The following is a 17,270-nucleotide window of genomic DNA, read 5'->3' on the forward strand; positions in this document are numbered from 1 at the left end:
GTTCATGTGACTAGAACAATTCTTATGGATAATAATTGTATTTTTTAAATGTTAATATTCAACCAGATCCTCAGATGTTTTATAAATATTTCTCAAGAACACAATTCAGTATGTTAAAAAAATATTTCATAATTACCTTTTGATACTTAATTTTTGTTCTTAAAAATAGATCTATGTTGCATGTTTACACAGGGGTAAATTAAGGTTTCAGTACAAATACGCATATGCTTATTAGCTGAGCATATGAAAAAGGCTTTGTCCTTCAGAGGAAAACTTCTCTATGTTTCTCTAATGGGAGTGAGGCACCAATGTATTTCTGAAAATCCCTTTAGATACTTTCCTGTATTCTCAGGCTTGTAAACACCTTTTTCCGAGTTTGTTCATTAGGACTGCCTTTGAAAGACTGGACACATGTTTTGCATCTGTTTTGTAGATACAGTGTTAAACTGTTGTGCAATTTAGGTAGTGTGGACTTGACTTCACTTGCATATCAGGTAGTTAGAAATGCAAATGAACTTAACTGTAGCCATGAGTAATTATCAATGTTAAATTGCACTGCTAATTACTTGTGCCTGGAAAAAGATAAGATAAATTTTTAAATTGCTGGACTTCACAAATGGTGGTTTTACATATATAATTTAGAGGGAAAAAGAGAAAAGAGAGTGTTAGAGAGTCAAGTGTCCATATGTGGTCTCTGTTGTTTGTGCACCATATATATGTTGTCCTGTGCTGAAAAATTACCAAAGTGCTTGCTTTCACAGCCAAGGAGGAGTGATAACGATTCACTTAAAAGAGACAGAGCCAGTCACATCTACAGAGATGCAAATTGGTGACTGAGCTCCACAGAAGGAAAAAACCAAGGAACTTAACAGTATCTGAAGTAGTAGTTCCAAGTAGATACATTTGTTGAGATAATATTTTTGAATGGTTGAGAATAGTTGAGACTATTTCTCTAATATTGTTATCTTGAATCTCTCGATATAAATCATATTTATAAATAATGTAATATTCAAAATTTAATCTTTAATTTGTTTAGCTCAAGTTTTGGGTTGTTTCATTTTTATTTTTTTTTAATAGCAGAGGGTAAGCACTGCCTTGTATTCCTGTATAACAAATCTTTTAATGTGAATTATTCTGAACTTGCAGTGTTGTTAGTGGGAAGTATTGAAATTCTTATTCTAGTTTTTAGTTAATATGGGCAGCACTGCAGAAACACCTCAGTAACAGTGTCTGCACCTCAGTTCAGTGTCTGAACTGCTGACCTCAGAAGGATGCTTGCTGTTATTGCCTGCATGCCCTGGGAGGAGAAGGAACCTCTTGCCAGAATGTCAAGAGAATGTAAACCAAGCTTATTGAAGTTCCTCCTATATCCACTTTCTCCACTCTCTTTCTATGCCAGAAAACCTGTTGGTGCTTTGGTAATTGAATGTGGAACAGGAAAGCAAATACTTTCTTCTTTTTTCATTACAAAAAATAAAATACCATTCGTTACAAATCTTGTAGATGGGACTTTTGTTGAAGCATACACACAGACACAGGGAATAATCTTACAGAAATAGTGATTCATTTATTTAATGTATTTTCATCTGCAGTTTAATTAATCGCATTCATTGTACATTTTTTAGTATAAACTACATTACAATATGTCTTTCAACTACTTTAAATACATTCCATTTGCTGATTTGTTTTTCCCTGCACAACATCCAGTAATGTGAATAAATCACAGTGTTACAATTCAGCAACCAAAATAGTTGAAAGGAGCGATGCTGAACACAGTTAGGAGTTGATGACTAAATTACTGTGGCTGAAAGGCATGATTTTTGCATGAGGCTTATCTAACCAATAATATGAAAACAATCTGGTGAAAAACAGGTAGAAAGTCTTTCAGAGTTTCAAAGTTGAATGGGAAGTGCTGACTCAGGGCATTCTAATGACTTGCTGGTTCTAATGCATAGCTAAGCAGTCTTGGCTTCTTTGGTTGACTCTTGTTCTCAGGTCTTACCTTCTGACACTGTATCAATCACGTTTGGATAGAAGGGGAGCACTTCCACACAGGATTTCCAGCCAGTGCAGATCAGCACCTCAGGACCACTAAGATAGAAAGCTCTGTTAAGTTGCTGCGGTGTGGGATCCATTACTGTGATTTTAGAAGCTTTAGAGAGCTTGTAGATTTTCTTTTTTGAAGTGAAGTGTTTGATTTGTGTTGTTTGTGCACCTCACCCCTTTTCAGATACTATGTTTTATACTCCTTTTGTCTATGCTATTTTAACATTTGATTTTTCAATAAAATGCTTTTTCACAGACTATGCAATGCTCCTAGTTTATGTTGCTAAATGGAAATTCAAGTCTTGAAATCAGCTAACCCTGCTGAAGCACACAGCAGCTCTGCAGTGTCATGGTCATTAACAGTGCCAATCACAGCATTCAGGAACACTTTTTTCCTATCACCATTACAGGCGCCAGTGGAACACCATGGAACAAAATGAATGGGGTTAGTGACATTACAGTACAGAATGCTTGCCTTGAGAGAGAAACCTGAAAAGGCTTGAAAGACAGGGGAAGGATGACTTCTTCCAGCTGAGCTGCATCCAGTATTAAGCATAGACAGCCTCATGTATGAGATGCACATTTACCAGTCATGTAAACCTACTCTATCCCAAGCTCTTTCATAGTTTTCCAGCATGTATGGATATGTGCAGAATGCTTCTTTGTCAGGCTGAGGGGCCTGCTGGGGTGGCAGGTATTGCTCCCATCTCTTTTAGTGCTGTTGGCTCACTAGAGATCATTAGGATGTGGCTGGGGCCTAATGAAAGGAGTGATAATGGTTCATTATTTTTCGTATACTTTCTGTCATGAAGCTATATAACGCCTAAGTGAATTTATGTACATTTCCTTTCCTTCACTGCCTTTGAAACCTAGAGGCTGATTTTAGTGAAGTGTGATAGGTGAGAAGAGAGGTCTCAGAGGCAGGCGAGGTTCCGATAAATTTTGTGAATGTGGGTGTTGGCTGCTTGTCCTAGAGTTTGCCTTTTTGCCTTGGCTGGCCACCACTTTCAGGATGGCCACCACTCCCTAAGGACCCTGGTCTGTAACTGAGGCTTCAGCATGCAGTGATTCATCTGCTGGTCAAAACTGGTCATGGCCTGGAGTCTTAATCTCTTTCCAATCTGAACTCTTTGTGAGCAGGCTTGGCTGAGCTTAGCTGTGGAGATGAACAGGACACTGGATATGGCACCATGGTTTCTGTATCCAGGGTAGAATGGCAAGAAGCAAAGACCATGCTGGCAGGCTACACACATTCTATTGACAGGTTCATATCAAACCAATGAACAGCCACACTGCTGAGCACCTCCTGGTCTCTGCTGCAGTTACTGCTCCATTTCTTCCTGTGCTCATAGAACTATTTGCATGACTATTATTAGTGCATAGGGATATATATCAAATTAATCACTTTTGTAGAGCTGACATATATAAATACTTCCATTTTCTTCAATCTTTAAGGTCAGGTTAGAGGTGAAACATAGAATGGACAGTATGTTGTAGGATTAGAGATTCTGTTTGGCAATAGAATTTTCTATTTCTAGCAATATATTGAGGGGGGATTTAAAAATAATAGGATAAAATAGTATAACTGTCACTGACAGCTTTCAAAGAACTTTTAGGCTATGCTTAGGGACAAAAATTAACAGTGTTAATGTAAGAAATACTTATTTTTTGCTGATATGACCAGTTTTCATCTAGGCATTAGCCTTCCTACAGATTTATGGTTCAAATTTTATTTTAATTTAATACATAGAGCGTAACTATTTTATATATATGTATACATATATATATAAATATATATATGTATATATGTAGTGTATATATATATATGCTACAGCGCAATGACTCTGGATTGATTTTAAGCTCTGTAAAGAAAATATGACTTGTTTAAAAAGGTATACTGCTGAACGCTTTTGAATGCATAAGATTGAGAAAATGGAGAGTCAAATCTGCAATGTCTGAGACAAAGGGTGAACACTGGTTTTGCAAGTAACCACCATGAATATATGTTCTACTAGAGAGCTTCAGATCTTATGATCTAGAAAGTGAAAATAGTCTTGGATATTTGTGTGTCAGCTTAGCTGTTATCTGTTCACTGCAACTAATTTGATACCTAGAACCTAATGCCATGGTCCCATTTTGTCAGTTTGTTGGATATTAAACATGAAATGTTCTCATTTATATGTAGAACAAGGAGAAATAATTTTAAGTTTAATACTTGCAAGGATGCAGAGAACAGTTCTCTCTCAGTAAACTGTTTTAAGAGACACAACAGTTTGAATTCTGCAGATACTATCAGAACAGTACTGTGAGGGCACAGTAGGAGGAACTGCATGAATGCAGCTCTGATGCAACTGTAAAACTATAAATATAAATTTATTACTGCATTGCCTGTTTCATGAAGGTATGAAAGAATGAATGTTTTATTTGAAATGTCACCTACAAAACTAGTCAAGCCTAATGTTAAAAAATGGCAGTATCTTTTGCTTGATTAAACTAGTATTTGCATATAGTCAGGCAATGTTTGAGTGTGGTATTTAAAGAAAAGGGTGAAAAATTGAGCCGAAACAGAGTGTTGCACTGTACTAGATAAGACAGTCTGCTGGCAGGAGAAACACATGTGATCGGGTCCCAGATACCTAGATTGTTTAGTGCTGATTTTGCTTTGTTTTCTGGTCGACTACAAAATGTCAGACCATGGAGCAGGGACCAGGACCTAAATCTTGCCATAAGAGGCAGGTTTCCTAAGTAGCGGGCAAGGGAGTCCATCTCTCTTGCCCACATCCCACCTTCCCCGTGTCATTGCTCTTGCATTTTTACATGTAGAGGGTACAAGATAAACAGGAGACCATGCTTTCCAGGATTGTATTGCCTAGTACTCCAGGCAACTTTTTTTGGAGGTGGCAGACTGGGCTTCAATTCCAGATCTTCTATTTTGTGTGATGTAACTCCTAGGTTGATATGGAAAAGCTGGACTTCCTACAGCCCTTGTACATTCACTGTGCTCAGCATTGCTGCTGATGCACCTTACCTGAGCACATCACTCAGATCAGACTCTTGTAAGGACATTGCTGGGAGTGAGATATTTAGGTTACGCTCTGTCTCACATCCGGATCGCAGAGATTCTGCACTTCACACTCTTGGGCAGTTCTGCACATGAATGGAAAGCTTGCAACCTCAGGTCTAAAGTGTAAATGTCAATTGAAAAGTGAGCACTGATAAGTCTTGCTGTTGCTGCACTGAGGGATTTCTGGGTCCTTTTTTGGAGGGTTTACATCCTAAATTCTATTCAAGTCATGTTTTAGATATTTAAACCATAAAACTACTTTAAACTCTTACAGTTCCTCACTACATAATTTTATTAAGCCTCACTGAACTTATTCTCCATTATTAAATCAAAATGTACAAATAAGAGATCTAAATAACAGTAATCTACTTTTCCTAATCTGAGATATGTAATTGGACAAAAAAGTACTCTTTTAATGATTCAACACTGTTCCTCACAGTACAATACCAGCAGTAGCCAAGTAAAACATACCTCTTGTGTAATTCTATGCTACATTGTAAATTTGGTATTAATGTAACACTTCAAAAGCTAACGGAACTTTTAGTTGATATACTGTATCTCTCTATTTGTACAATATCTTTTCATAAATATGCATGCATAACAAAACTGTGGCAATTTGAGGAATTTATGTAAAACTTATGAATTCTCTTTGATATCACGGGTCCTCAAGATAAACCAGTTTCAACCTGCATGCTCTATATTGAAAACAGAGCAGTTCTTTCTTTTTTTCCTAATGTTTTTATCGCATTGAATTTTCAAAGGACATTGTCACAAGGTCAACCATAATGAACATAATGAAATGCTGACAACCTGAAATAAAATGGAAGACCTTGAGACAAGAAGATCTGGCAATTGGTCAGAATGATTTACTCGCCCAAGTGGCTTAGTTATCAAAACATGGATCACATCTTGGGAAAACTTGGTGATGCTGAAAGAGAATTAAAAGCTAAAAAAGAGAAAGTAACTTAGTAGCCATTCTGGAGTAAGATAGAAGAAATCAGAAGAAAAAACTGGCTGCAGGAATGTAAGAAGTTATTTTCTGGTGTCACACCCAGACAGAGGCAATTGAGAACACAGAATTAATGAAATTGCAAGACTAGATTCAAATTCACTTTTGACCAATTTAGACAATAGTTAGATAATAAATGAAGCTGGGATAGCCTTCAGTGGATACAGAGAGAAGTTGGAGAGAGCAAAACTAAAGGTCTTAATTTTGAAACTTTCAGACTTCTGCTTCACTTGGCAGTCTTGAAGTACAATTATGAACCTACTGAAACCAAAACTATTTTAAGGTGAAGTAGGTTTTCAGTCTTTAAACTCTCTAACCTTTCCTTAAAAATCTGTAAGCTGGGAGTATGGTTATTCAAATATGGCTCCTAGTGAACAGATACAGTTATGTATCTTTCAAAAAAGAAAATAAAGCTAATAGCTTTTTTTAATGTAAAAACCCTACATGTTTAATCATGTCTGGTTTTTGAAATTAAAAAATACAAGAATAATAATAGGATGAATAATTACTGGTACTAAGAATATGTTGAGATTTTAACATTGGACTTCCAAGTGCTGAAGTGAAGAAAGAGATACAAGTCTAGTAGACTTTGACTCAGCATTGTGGTTTAGGGTTTAGGTATCTTGTAATGTGAATAAAACTGCATTATATAGCAGTTTTAAGAAAGGATTTATGAAGTCTCTCTACCAGGGGATGGTGAAAGATTTGTTCTGGTCTGTTCAGTATGAGCATCCTAGAAGGAATTTTTGGAACTAGTGTAGGTTTCTATTATTTCTGTGGTAAGTTTAGAGAAACATATGTACTAATAAAACTCTTTACAAATGTACCAATTCTATAAAAGCTACACATTTCTTGGCCTTTGTAATAAGACCAGAAATAGTTACTGTAAGCAGGTGGCAGGGATCAACTGTTTCAAAAAATGAAAGACACAGTCTTTCACTCATGAGGTTTATTTCCTTGGTATTTATTTCTTATGAAACCAGAGTGCAGCTTTTGAAGCACAGGACAAAGGGAAAGTGGGTTTTCATCACCACATAATGAGAAAACAAAAACTCAGTGCTGAAAGAGGACATGGAACTCTTACGGAGTGAATTGCTCACCTACTACTGCATGAAAGAGCGTGTATTTAAGGTATGTCTGTTAGAGCCTCTTTGCCCTGTTTCTATGACATTTATTTCCCAAGGCCCATATTTAATACCAAATCAGGTAATTTTCATTGTCCTGAGTTACAACAGTTGACATTATGATATATTAAGGCAGGAGTCTGACAACTATTATGTACAGGCAATTTCAGATTATTTTGGTAGTGTGCATAAAGTGATCACATGATCTACATTCACTATTCAAAGGTCAGTATTCCTTTGGAAGTGGAAGAGATTTTAATTCTTAATTCCTACTTAAAGGTATTGGGAGTTAAGCAGAAAAACTTCTGGCAAAACCCATAAAAGTTCAGATTTCTTTACATTTGTGCTTTACATTTCTATCTACAACTATAATAATTTCCTTGCTGGCCCTTCTGAAATTGAGAACATGTAATCCTTTTTACTGGGATTTCAGTGTTACTTCTGGACAGGCAAAGAAAATTTATGACGTTCTCATTTAATACACAGATCCTCATGTAGACTAGGTGAGGGGAGTTCTTCAGGAACAGTTTGACACAGACACAAAACAGATTGCTCTTATTACTAAAGTAATAAGAACAACAAGGCAGAAAGATAAGCAGATGTACATCAAATGTGTGCAGCACACATACATTTAAAGTGTGTGAGGAGGCACTTGATATTAGCATGGTGTCCTTGAGAGTGGGCTGTCTGGTGGATTTCCCTTTGCCTTGGTTGATAAATTTGGGTTGGGGGGGCGAAACAATGGAGTCTAAGTTGAATACACTAGTTCCGATGTGTATTTGTGGAATAAGAATATTTTGGGGAGAATATTTTTTTCTAATATTTATTAAGATGTAGGTCAAATAATTTACTGGTAGCAGACTAAGAGAAAAAAAAGAATCTATTTTAAGAACCAATTTAGATTTTCACATAAATGGAAATCAAGAATAATTCTACTGCATTACACAGAATTATAAGGGCTGGTGCAAGGTCAGAATGAAGCCTCTTGTGTTTTCTGTTCAGAATGAATTTAAATCAGGATGACTGCACTGATTTCAGCAACTTCAGGCAGTTTTTTAACCAGATGAAAATTTGGCATTCAGTTATCACAATAAATAATTCAGCTAATATTTTTCTAAGGAAAAAGATGGGGGTGCAGTCTAATGTGGCTGCAGTTCCCCATGAGCACCATCTTGTGCAAGGTGCACTTCTGGTCAAATGACAGTGACCTCTCCATCCTATCAGCATAACTACTGCAACCAAACCTGTATTTTGTCTTTGACCTTGTCTTAAATTACCACTGATGCCAATGTGAACTCCATGTGCAACAAAGTTTTTTATTCTGGCTCTCAAATCTTAATATTTTCAAAATGTTGACTTGGGCAGGAGTTGATGTAATTCGCATTTAGGGCTTTGCACTGAAGCACTTGAATTCCATGTGGAGTACAGTACTAGCCCCATAAACCCATGTCTAAAAATCCCACTCTGAAAAGAGGATTACTGAACATGTGCTATATTTGCTCCCTTTTTCCCATAACCTTTTAATGCCTCAGGGATTGAGTTTCAGTAGACGCAGTGGGAGAATCCTGGTACATCTGGTTTCCCTGTGGTCTTACATGATGACTGAACAGCCTCACAGCTTTTGCAGTCAGGTTCCCTATGGGCTCACACTGTGATTAGATTTGTTCACCACAAATATATCCTTGTTTGCCATAAAGATACAAGTGAATTGAGCTTTTGTTTATGCATCCCATTTACAACTAGGACTTCACAGAATCATACAGTAAATTAGGTTGGAAAGGACCTCTGGAGGTCACCTTGTACCTTTCTTGGCTAAGTCTTTTCCCAAAGATGATTTCTTTTTCCCCTTTTGTGGATCAACAATTTGGAAATATCCTTTCAGCTGACAGTGTCCTCTGCTTTTCTACTTTTCCAGGATGCACTAATCCCAGCTCACACAGATACCACATTTTAAAATATTGTATACAGGGTATTTAAAAATTAAGTGTACCAACAAAACTAAATTTTGCAATGTGAAATCTGGCATGTAAGAATGTTAAAAATACATAAGCCACACAGCTGTTCCTGAATGTCTAAACAAATAGGTCATCACCTATCTGGCTTTTGTCACAGCAGGAGATGATTCCATGGAGCGAGAGGGTATCAGTGGCCTGGGCATGCATTTGGCACCCAGAGAGACACAGCTGTCTGTCACTTCCCAGGAAGGATTTGAGGTTAGCCAGCATCCCATGCATCAGGACATCCTGCTGCCATAACCCTGACATGGGGGATGGTTCTGGCAAAGTTATGTGGGATTCAGAAGACACAGTTTGGTCATTCCTTTACGAGAGCTTGATTTCAGTTTAGGACAATAAATTTTTTTGAGCTGACTTCATTGAGATTCTCACCAAGGCCATATTTATTATTAGATAACACTGACTTGTTCTTGGAAAAGCACTTTTGGCCTATTTTTAATGTAAAATATTTTTTTGGATTTATGTTTTCTTTTTGTGAATACAATAAAATGAAAAACATGGCTCTGTGACATTTATTGCTGAATACTCATTTCTTATTGGCAACAGCTCCAGATATACAATCAACAACTTTAATCTTTATGAAGAGATGAGAAGTTACTTAAGTAGGGCCCATTGTAATATTACTTTTTATGAAAAAGGACTTTTTTTAAAGTAGATATAGACTACTTTATAGATTATATACTGTCTGCAGTTATCAGATAGACTTTTGGAAGTTGACCACAAATGGCCTTTCTGAAAAGATTAAATTTTAAAAGAGACCTAATTTTTCCTTGCTATTCATGCAGACACTGAAATAAATCTATGCTTTTGAGGAAAAATGAATCAACATGGCTTCAGCTGATTCTCCAGGTCATTTGAAAAGATTCAAATAAAATTTAAAACTGCTACCAGGACACTTATGAATCATGTTAGGTTAAATTCTGAGAACTAAGTGCAGGTATTGAACATGTAATTTCCATAGCTGTATCAGTTCAGAAATAGGTTGGCAGAAAATGTCCTTGAACAGTTCTAGAATTAAAGACATTCTCATTTCACAGGTAGCTCATAAAATGGAAAGCAAACATATTTTCATAAAAGTGACAATTTTCTTCAATTCTCCCAAGAGAATTCTCTCTTCCACACCTCTAATGTTTGCAACTCCTAGGTCTGATGGAGGGCACTCTGCTTTCAGGCTTTCACTTAAGCTGTGTAGTACACCCTCAGCAAATTTGCTGATGTCTCTAAGATGGTGCAGATGACACACAAGAGGAAAGGGATGCCATCCAGAGGAACCTTGGTAGGCTGGAGAAGTAGGCCTCAGTGAACAACCTCATGAAGTTCAACAAAGCGAAATGTGAGATCCTACACCTGGATCGTGGCAATCCCGGACGCACCTACAGGTTGGGCAGAGAGGTGATTGAGAGCAGCCCTGAGGAGAAAGACTTGGGGATAATGGTTAATGAAAAACTCAACATGAGCTGGCAGTGTGCATTCACAGCCCAGAAAGCCAAGCATCTCCTGAGCTGCATCAAAAGGAGGGTGGCCAGCAGGTCAAAAGAGGTGATTCTTGCCCTCTACTCTGCTCTTGTGAGACCCCACCTGGAGTGCTGTATATGGTTCTGGTGTCCCCAGCATAAGGACACGGAATTGTTGGAGCAAGTCCAGAGAAGGACCACAAAGTTGCTAAGAGGACTGGCTCACCTCCCATGCAAAAACAGGCTGATAAAGTTGGAGCTGTTACAGCCTGGAGAAGACTACATGGAGACCTCATAGCAACCTTCCAGTATCTGAAGGGGGTCTATAGGGAAGCTGGAGAGGGACTCTTCATCAGGAATTGTAGTGATAGGACAAGGAATAACAAATTAAAAGAGGGGGAATTTAGGTTAGATACTGTGAAGAAGTTTTGCACTGTAGGGGTGGTTAGTCATTGGAACAGGTTGCCCAGAGGGGTTGTGGATGCCCCAACCCTGGCAGTGTCCAAAGCCAGGCTGAATAAGGCCTTGAGCAGCCTGGTCTATTGGGAGATGCCCCCATCATGGCAGGGTTGGGACTAGATGATCTTTAAGGTCCATTCCAACCTCTTAACATTCTATGATTCTAAGATTATACAGGTCTCTTTGTTAAGCAGTCTAAGGGACATTTTGTGTTGTTTTTCTCATGAAAATCTCTGTTTCGATCTGATCAGATGAATGATCCAGAAACAAAAGGCTCTGTTGACTGTCTAGTGTACCCGGACCTTAATGTAACAGAGCTTTCCATGCATTTTCAAGTTTCATTATAGAGAAACTGAGCTAAGGAGACCAGTACAATATCAGATTATTTACTAACAATTTGTTCAAGTGTAAACCAGGAGGACAACCAGATCCAGGCCCTCCTTTCCACCACTCCTAACAATCACATCACTACACCAGTTTAGATCTGGCAAATCTTTCACCAGATGTAAAAATGAACGGCAAGGTTACTTCTGCAGTATAATAATTAGAGCATTTATCATGGAAACAGACCTATTATGGTTCATCCATTTAACTGTGTTTCATCTTATTATAAATGGTGAACTCAACTCCCTACTCTCTTCTCACAAAGCTTATGTAAGCAGCATCACCACCAGCAGCAGGATTTATCTGAGTAGGAGAGAATGTTCATAGCAGTGTTCATACACCCAGAGAAGCCAGTGCATTAGGAACTTTGTGAAGCATGTGTATTCCAGCCCCAGGTACTGCTGTCCTCAGCAGAATGGTAAGACCTAGCTGGTCTGCAGCACTTGAAGGTGTGTCATGAGAAGCTGAGGACTTCTGTCCATTTGCAAAGGGACTATACACTGGCTGTTAAATGTTCTAGGATGGTTGTTTTTTTAGGTACACTATTGTTAAAACATATGGAAATCATAGCAGTCAAAAGCTATTCCTTCCTGACCAGCAGCTTTCTTGAACTAATTAGAGGGTAGGTTGTATTTGTTAGGCAGTAAGCATTGTCAGGTTGTTTCTACTTTCTGCTCTAAAACCAGCTTCTAATGGTATTAATTTAGTGCAAAAAGTGAACCGCTTTGTGCGCTAGCTGAAATCCTGGAAGAACTAGAATCCTGTTTTCAAAAAAATCTGTATAAAACAAGCTCCTTTAAAGTCTAAAAAAATATATAATTCAGGTAACTAAATCACTAGAACATAGTATTTCTTTAAAAGAAAAAAGCAGAAAATGGTCCCATATATTCTTGGGTCTCCAATAGAAAACTGACATAAATGGCTTTTCTGGTATAAAGGCAACTACATAATAGATATGTTAAAAATTCATAGTGAAAAGGAAAAATAAATAATACTTCAAGTTTCCCTTGTACCAGAAAAACAGGATTCTTTGCAACTGCAAGCTGACAGTGTCAAAGGGGACCAGCCCCCTTAAGTGCTTTAAAGTAGCTGATATTGAAATGGGATAAACAAGTAGTAGAATCAACAGAAGTACACTCACTGTACAAAAGCTTAACTGAACACATACCTTATGCCACATTAGTTTTAAAGTTATCTAACTTTAAGCAAAAGTAGATAAGAAAATAATAACAGAAGGAGTTGCAACAGTTTTAGTCATTTTTGTCATCATGATTTTTCTTTTCATAAGATCTACATCAAGCTGATGATAAATCATATGTGAAAGTTTATTAAGACAAAAGAAAAACAGGGGTATCTGATTTTACACTCAAGACATCAACAAATGGAAGTCTTTAACAATAAAGCTTCTTTCAGAACCCAGGAAACAAAGCTATTATGCTGTGTAAACACCTTTCAATAAAGTACATTCAGCTTCGGGCAAAGAACAGTGTTCCTCATATCCCTATTGTTTGAAGATAATTACTCTGCTAAAATTTTGTTTTCCTGAAGTGAAACTGTTGCCCAGTTTCCAGGGATCTTTTCCAAAGTGTAGGTAAAGGAGTCTGTGAAAAGCTGCTTGTGATAAAATTTATTCTATTGAAAGAGCAACATATATATTCTACTGAAAAATTGGCAAAATTATGTAATTTTTCAAAATTAAAGTGAATTGAGTGGTGATTTTGGGGGTTGGGTTTTTTTTTTAAGTGTAATGGTTTACCCAAGCTGGAACATCGAAGATCACACTTTGATGTGTGCTTGCACCCACCCAGCTGAATAATCACATACAGGATTATCTACTGCTGCTAGGCAGCTTTCAAAGGTGATGCTACTGTCTGAAGCTCCTCTAAGGCCTGTAAATTTCATTTGTACACAGTCATTGTGCACCATGTCCCAGACTTTTGAAAGCTACAAAAATTGTTCAAGAACCTGGCAAAACTTGCAACTCATCAGAGTAACTCTGTGACCTTTATTCTTGTAACGTGAAATCAGAAACCTACATTCTTGTGGATTACTGAATTGACTCCTACAGTTTCAATCCCATGCAATTTTTAGAAGCTTTCATTTTAACCTCCTCCCTCTATCAACCATGAGAGAGGGACACAAATTGCAAGACTGAAATAACAAGGGCTTCTGTCTCCTCAGAGGCTGAAGAAAGAAGTCAAACTAGCCAAAAATGGCATGCAGAAATCTTTGAATTTGTAGAACATAATATGCCACCCAAATAAGACCTGCCCAACAACTCTTCTAGCTTGGTGCTCTACTGAAGAGAGACTTGAAGTGGAGGAATAGCTTTGCATCACATGTAACCTTTTTCCCCAGCTCTGAAAGATAAAAGTCAAGATTTCTAGCAAGAGTGGCAGTGTCCACAGCACAAGATCAGAAGGAAATTCTGTGAACTGTGGAAAGCTCACATTCCTATGCTCCTTATTCTGCTGCTGTTAAGAGATTGAGCTCCTTGCTTCAAGCAGACAGCTAGAATGCCCTAACAAGCTGGAGGGAGTTGTGGTAAACATTCTTGGCTGAGCCTTTTCACCTTTGGTACTTAGAGAAGGTTCTAGATACGCTATTAAGTCTTTCAACCATATACCATTCGATCTGACTGAGCGTGAATAGAATACATCTCCCATTTTGCATCAGGACTTTTTACTTTGGTTTTGGTCCTAATCTTCTGTGGAACTCACATGCACCAGTTAGAGAAGCCTAAATGTTTAGCTAGTAACGTTTGTCATGAGGAAGACACTTGAGCAATGGACCTGTTGACTAAACCCAGGATTTTAACAAAATAAGTTTTTTCTATAACATGTGAACATGTTTTCTAAGAAACGTATGTACAATGGTCTTATTATAACTCTAATAACTTCCTAATGCAGAAAAATACTACACATAATTCCTCACCAAAATAGGTAAGTCTTCAGTTTTGGAGAAAAAAGTACAAACAGCAAATGAAATAAAGCTTAAACATGGTGTGCCTAAAGGAAAACTGTGTACAAAAATAAACAAGAGACAAAGCCCATATCCCTAATCTGATTTACATAGCCTTACACGTACTTTTCTGTGAAATACATGTTAAATAAAAATATTGGTCCCACTCTTAAGTGTATTTACTTGGTAACAAGAACACAGGCTACAGGAGTGGCATATTCTAAAATAAAAATGCTCTAAAAATATTCTCAAAGAAAAGAAAAAGCCTTTCATGTTTTCTTAGTTCTCGTTAGTCTCATTCCTGTGACAGCAGAAGTGAGCTGTTAGGTGTTAACTGTCATTACAGAGAAGGTGAGCACAAGCACACAAGTTAGAGCAGTCTGCTTGCCAGCTATCTAGTTAGGAGAACTTTCAAAACTCTGTCATCCTGACCGGAAGATTAATAGCTGCTTTCTCCTGAATAAACCTTGAAACCAAAATTGTGGAACTTATTGACGGCCTGCCTCACATGCTACATTTATAAACTTTTACTGTGAGCCACTCTATAGTTTTTCTTCCCCATTCAAAAAGTTCTTACCCTTCTCTGAGGCAATATTTAATCACAAGCAATATAAAATTATCTTTCTGTCACAAGGGCAGATCCTAAAAATCCCTTTTACTGTGTACAGTCTTGATTCTGTTGTACTGAACAGTAAGACAGGTTTGCAGAAACATCTACTATTTGTTTTTTGAAAGTTATCTAGAACCAAAGCTCAGTCTTACACCCAACCCCAAGCCATGTTAGGAAATTCACTTCATCTGAGCATTTTCTTGAAATCACTGCTGCCCATTTCTTTTCCTTGCATACAAGCCGAGGCAGGCGCAGAATCCGACAACGCTGACAGCGAGGCCTAGAAGAAAGGCAATGGTATCTCCGGCATCCAGGGCTTCAACCACTGGCAGCACCAGCAGCAGTGAGAAGAGGACCAGGAAAAGTTTTGAGGTGTTCTTGGTAGAAGGCATGCTGATGATCAGCTGACCCCAAGGGGAAGTTAAATGAGGAAAGTGGTGGAAAGCAGGTACTTCAGCAGTATCTACAAGGAAAACAAATGGAACATGACAGAATTTCCCTTCCCCCTGGATTTGTCTTGTCAAAAGCCGAGTGATGTGATTGATGTATTACACATATCTGTGTGGGGCTCAGGAAATTTAGGTTTTATCTTCTCAATTACAAAAGCAAATGACTTACTATCATGAGACAGCCACAGTGGGGTTGCTATCTTGTTATGTAGTGCTGTGGAATCTAATCTTTTGGTGTCTTACCACGAGGTCAAGCCAGAACAGGCTCTCCTGTCTGCAGCTATCAGAGCCTGCTTACCTCGTGCTGTGCTATGTCGGCCTCTTTCACCAGGTGTTTAGGGCTGTGTAGCTCCTGAACACCACTCACCCACACCCCCTAGTACTGGGCATCCTCGGGATCCAAGAGCACGGCCAGACTACGGCACACTGGGGAGAGTGTGAACTTAACCTCCCGGGCAGTGTCACCGTGCAGGACAAACGTCTACCGTGGTTCCTACAACTTGGGAAGGTGCCCTCGAGGTGCACGTCGGGACCAGCCCGGATGCCCTCTCCGCAATAGTTCTTCCTGCGGGGATGGCTCATTCCCGGGGTGCACTCGACAAAAACCCGCGTCGATCTTCCGCGGTGCCTGGGACACCCGAACAAGCGCCTGCTCCGCCCGCCCCGCCGGCGGGGGCAGTGCCAGGCTCGGGCCCGCACCGCGGCCCGGCCCCGCCAACCCTGGAGCGCCCGCGCCGCCCCGTCCCAGCGCCGCGGGCGGGCTGCGGGGCGGCCTCTCCCTGGAGGAGCCCCCGCGCAGGCCCTGCCCGCACGGCGCCCCGCAGTCACCTCCTGCCGCAGGCTCCGCGCTGGGCCCGTCCCCGCTCCGCGGGGCGCTCAGCTGCCGAGGGTGCCAGCCCGCGCCACCTCGCCGCGCTGTCGCCGCCCGGCCGCTGCCATGACAGGAAGGGGCGGTGGCGCGGCCGGGGGCGGGCGTGACCCGGCGGGGCCGCCTCCGCTCCGCTCCTGCCGCTGGCCCGCTCGGCTCGGGGGTTTCGCTCCCCCCGCGGGGTGTCCCGTGAGCGGCTCGGGGGCACAGCCGCTACCGGCGGAGGGTGCGGCGGCCCCAGGAGCGGAGCTCGCCAGGCCGGCCTGGGCCCCGAGGGATTCGGCGAGGCCGGGATTCAGGGGATTCGGGGGATCCTGGGAGAGCCTGCCGGGGGCGGCAGCTGCTGCCGAGGGCGGCTCCCAGCCGGACCCACGGGGTGCCCGCCGTACCACGAAACTTGGCCCTGAGCATATCAGCAGAGAGAGCGGGGGCCACAGGCACCCACTGCGGCTCGGTTGAAGTTAAACTATAAAAATACACCGACTTGGGCTGGTTGTCTGCTTTTTTTTTTTTTTTTTAAATAAATAGCACAAGTCACCTTTAGTTTTGTTGCATCATTTCAGATTTAGGGCCTCGTAGCAGTACTAATGAGTGCCATCATAGCCAAGTCCTACTCTGAGGAAAGCAGTTGTAGCAGTTTTATAGGGCGGAGAGCAATCTGCAGCCTTGTAAAACAAAAAACAAGAGAAGTGTTATCAGGTAATTAAGTGAAAGCACCCACCAAAATCTAAGTTTAGCTTGTCCCTATTTTTATCTTATTTGTTCTTTGGACAAGGCTGCTTGTAGAAATAGCATGTTAGGCTGTTTTGTCGCATTAGCTAGTTCTA

At 39.9% G+C, this 17,270-nt stretch overlaps 1 protein-coding gene across 1 annotated transcript; it reads right to left on the reverse strand.

The window, feature by feature from the left end:
• Window positions 1–12,856: 12,856 nt before the first annotated feature.
• On the reverse strand, window positions 12,857–16,557 carry SMIM30 (small integral membrane protein 30). The gene is made up of 2 exons (XM_051795607.1): window positions 16,404–16,557; window positions 12,857–15,589 (listed from the first exon to the last, which is right to left on the reverse strand). Exon 2 carries the CDS (start codon window positions 15,516–15,518, stop codon window positions 15,333–15,335), a length of 186 nt encoding a protein of 61 aa, XP_051651567.1. The 5' UTR covers window positions 15,519–15,589; window positions 16,404–16,557; the 3' UTR covers window positions 12,857–15,332.
• Between the last annotated feature and the right edge of the window lie 713 nt (window positions 16,558–17,270).

The sequence above is a fragment of the Manacus candei genome, unplaced genomic scaffold (genome assembly GCF_025592945.1).
Source record: "Manacus candei isolate 608988 ecotype Guabito, Panama unplaced genomic scaffold, ASM2559294v1 h1tg000043l, whole genome shotgun sequence".
Classification (NCBI taxonomy): domain Eukaryota; kingdom Metazoa; phylum Chordata; class Aves; order Passeriformes; family Pipridae; genus Manacus; species Manacus candei.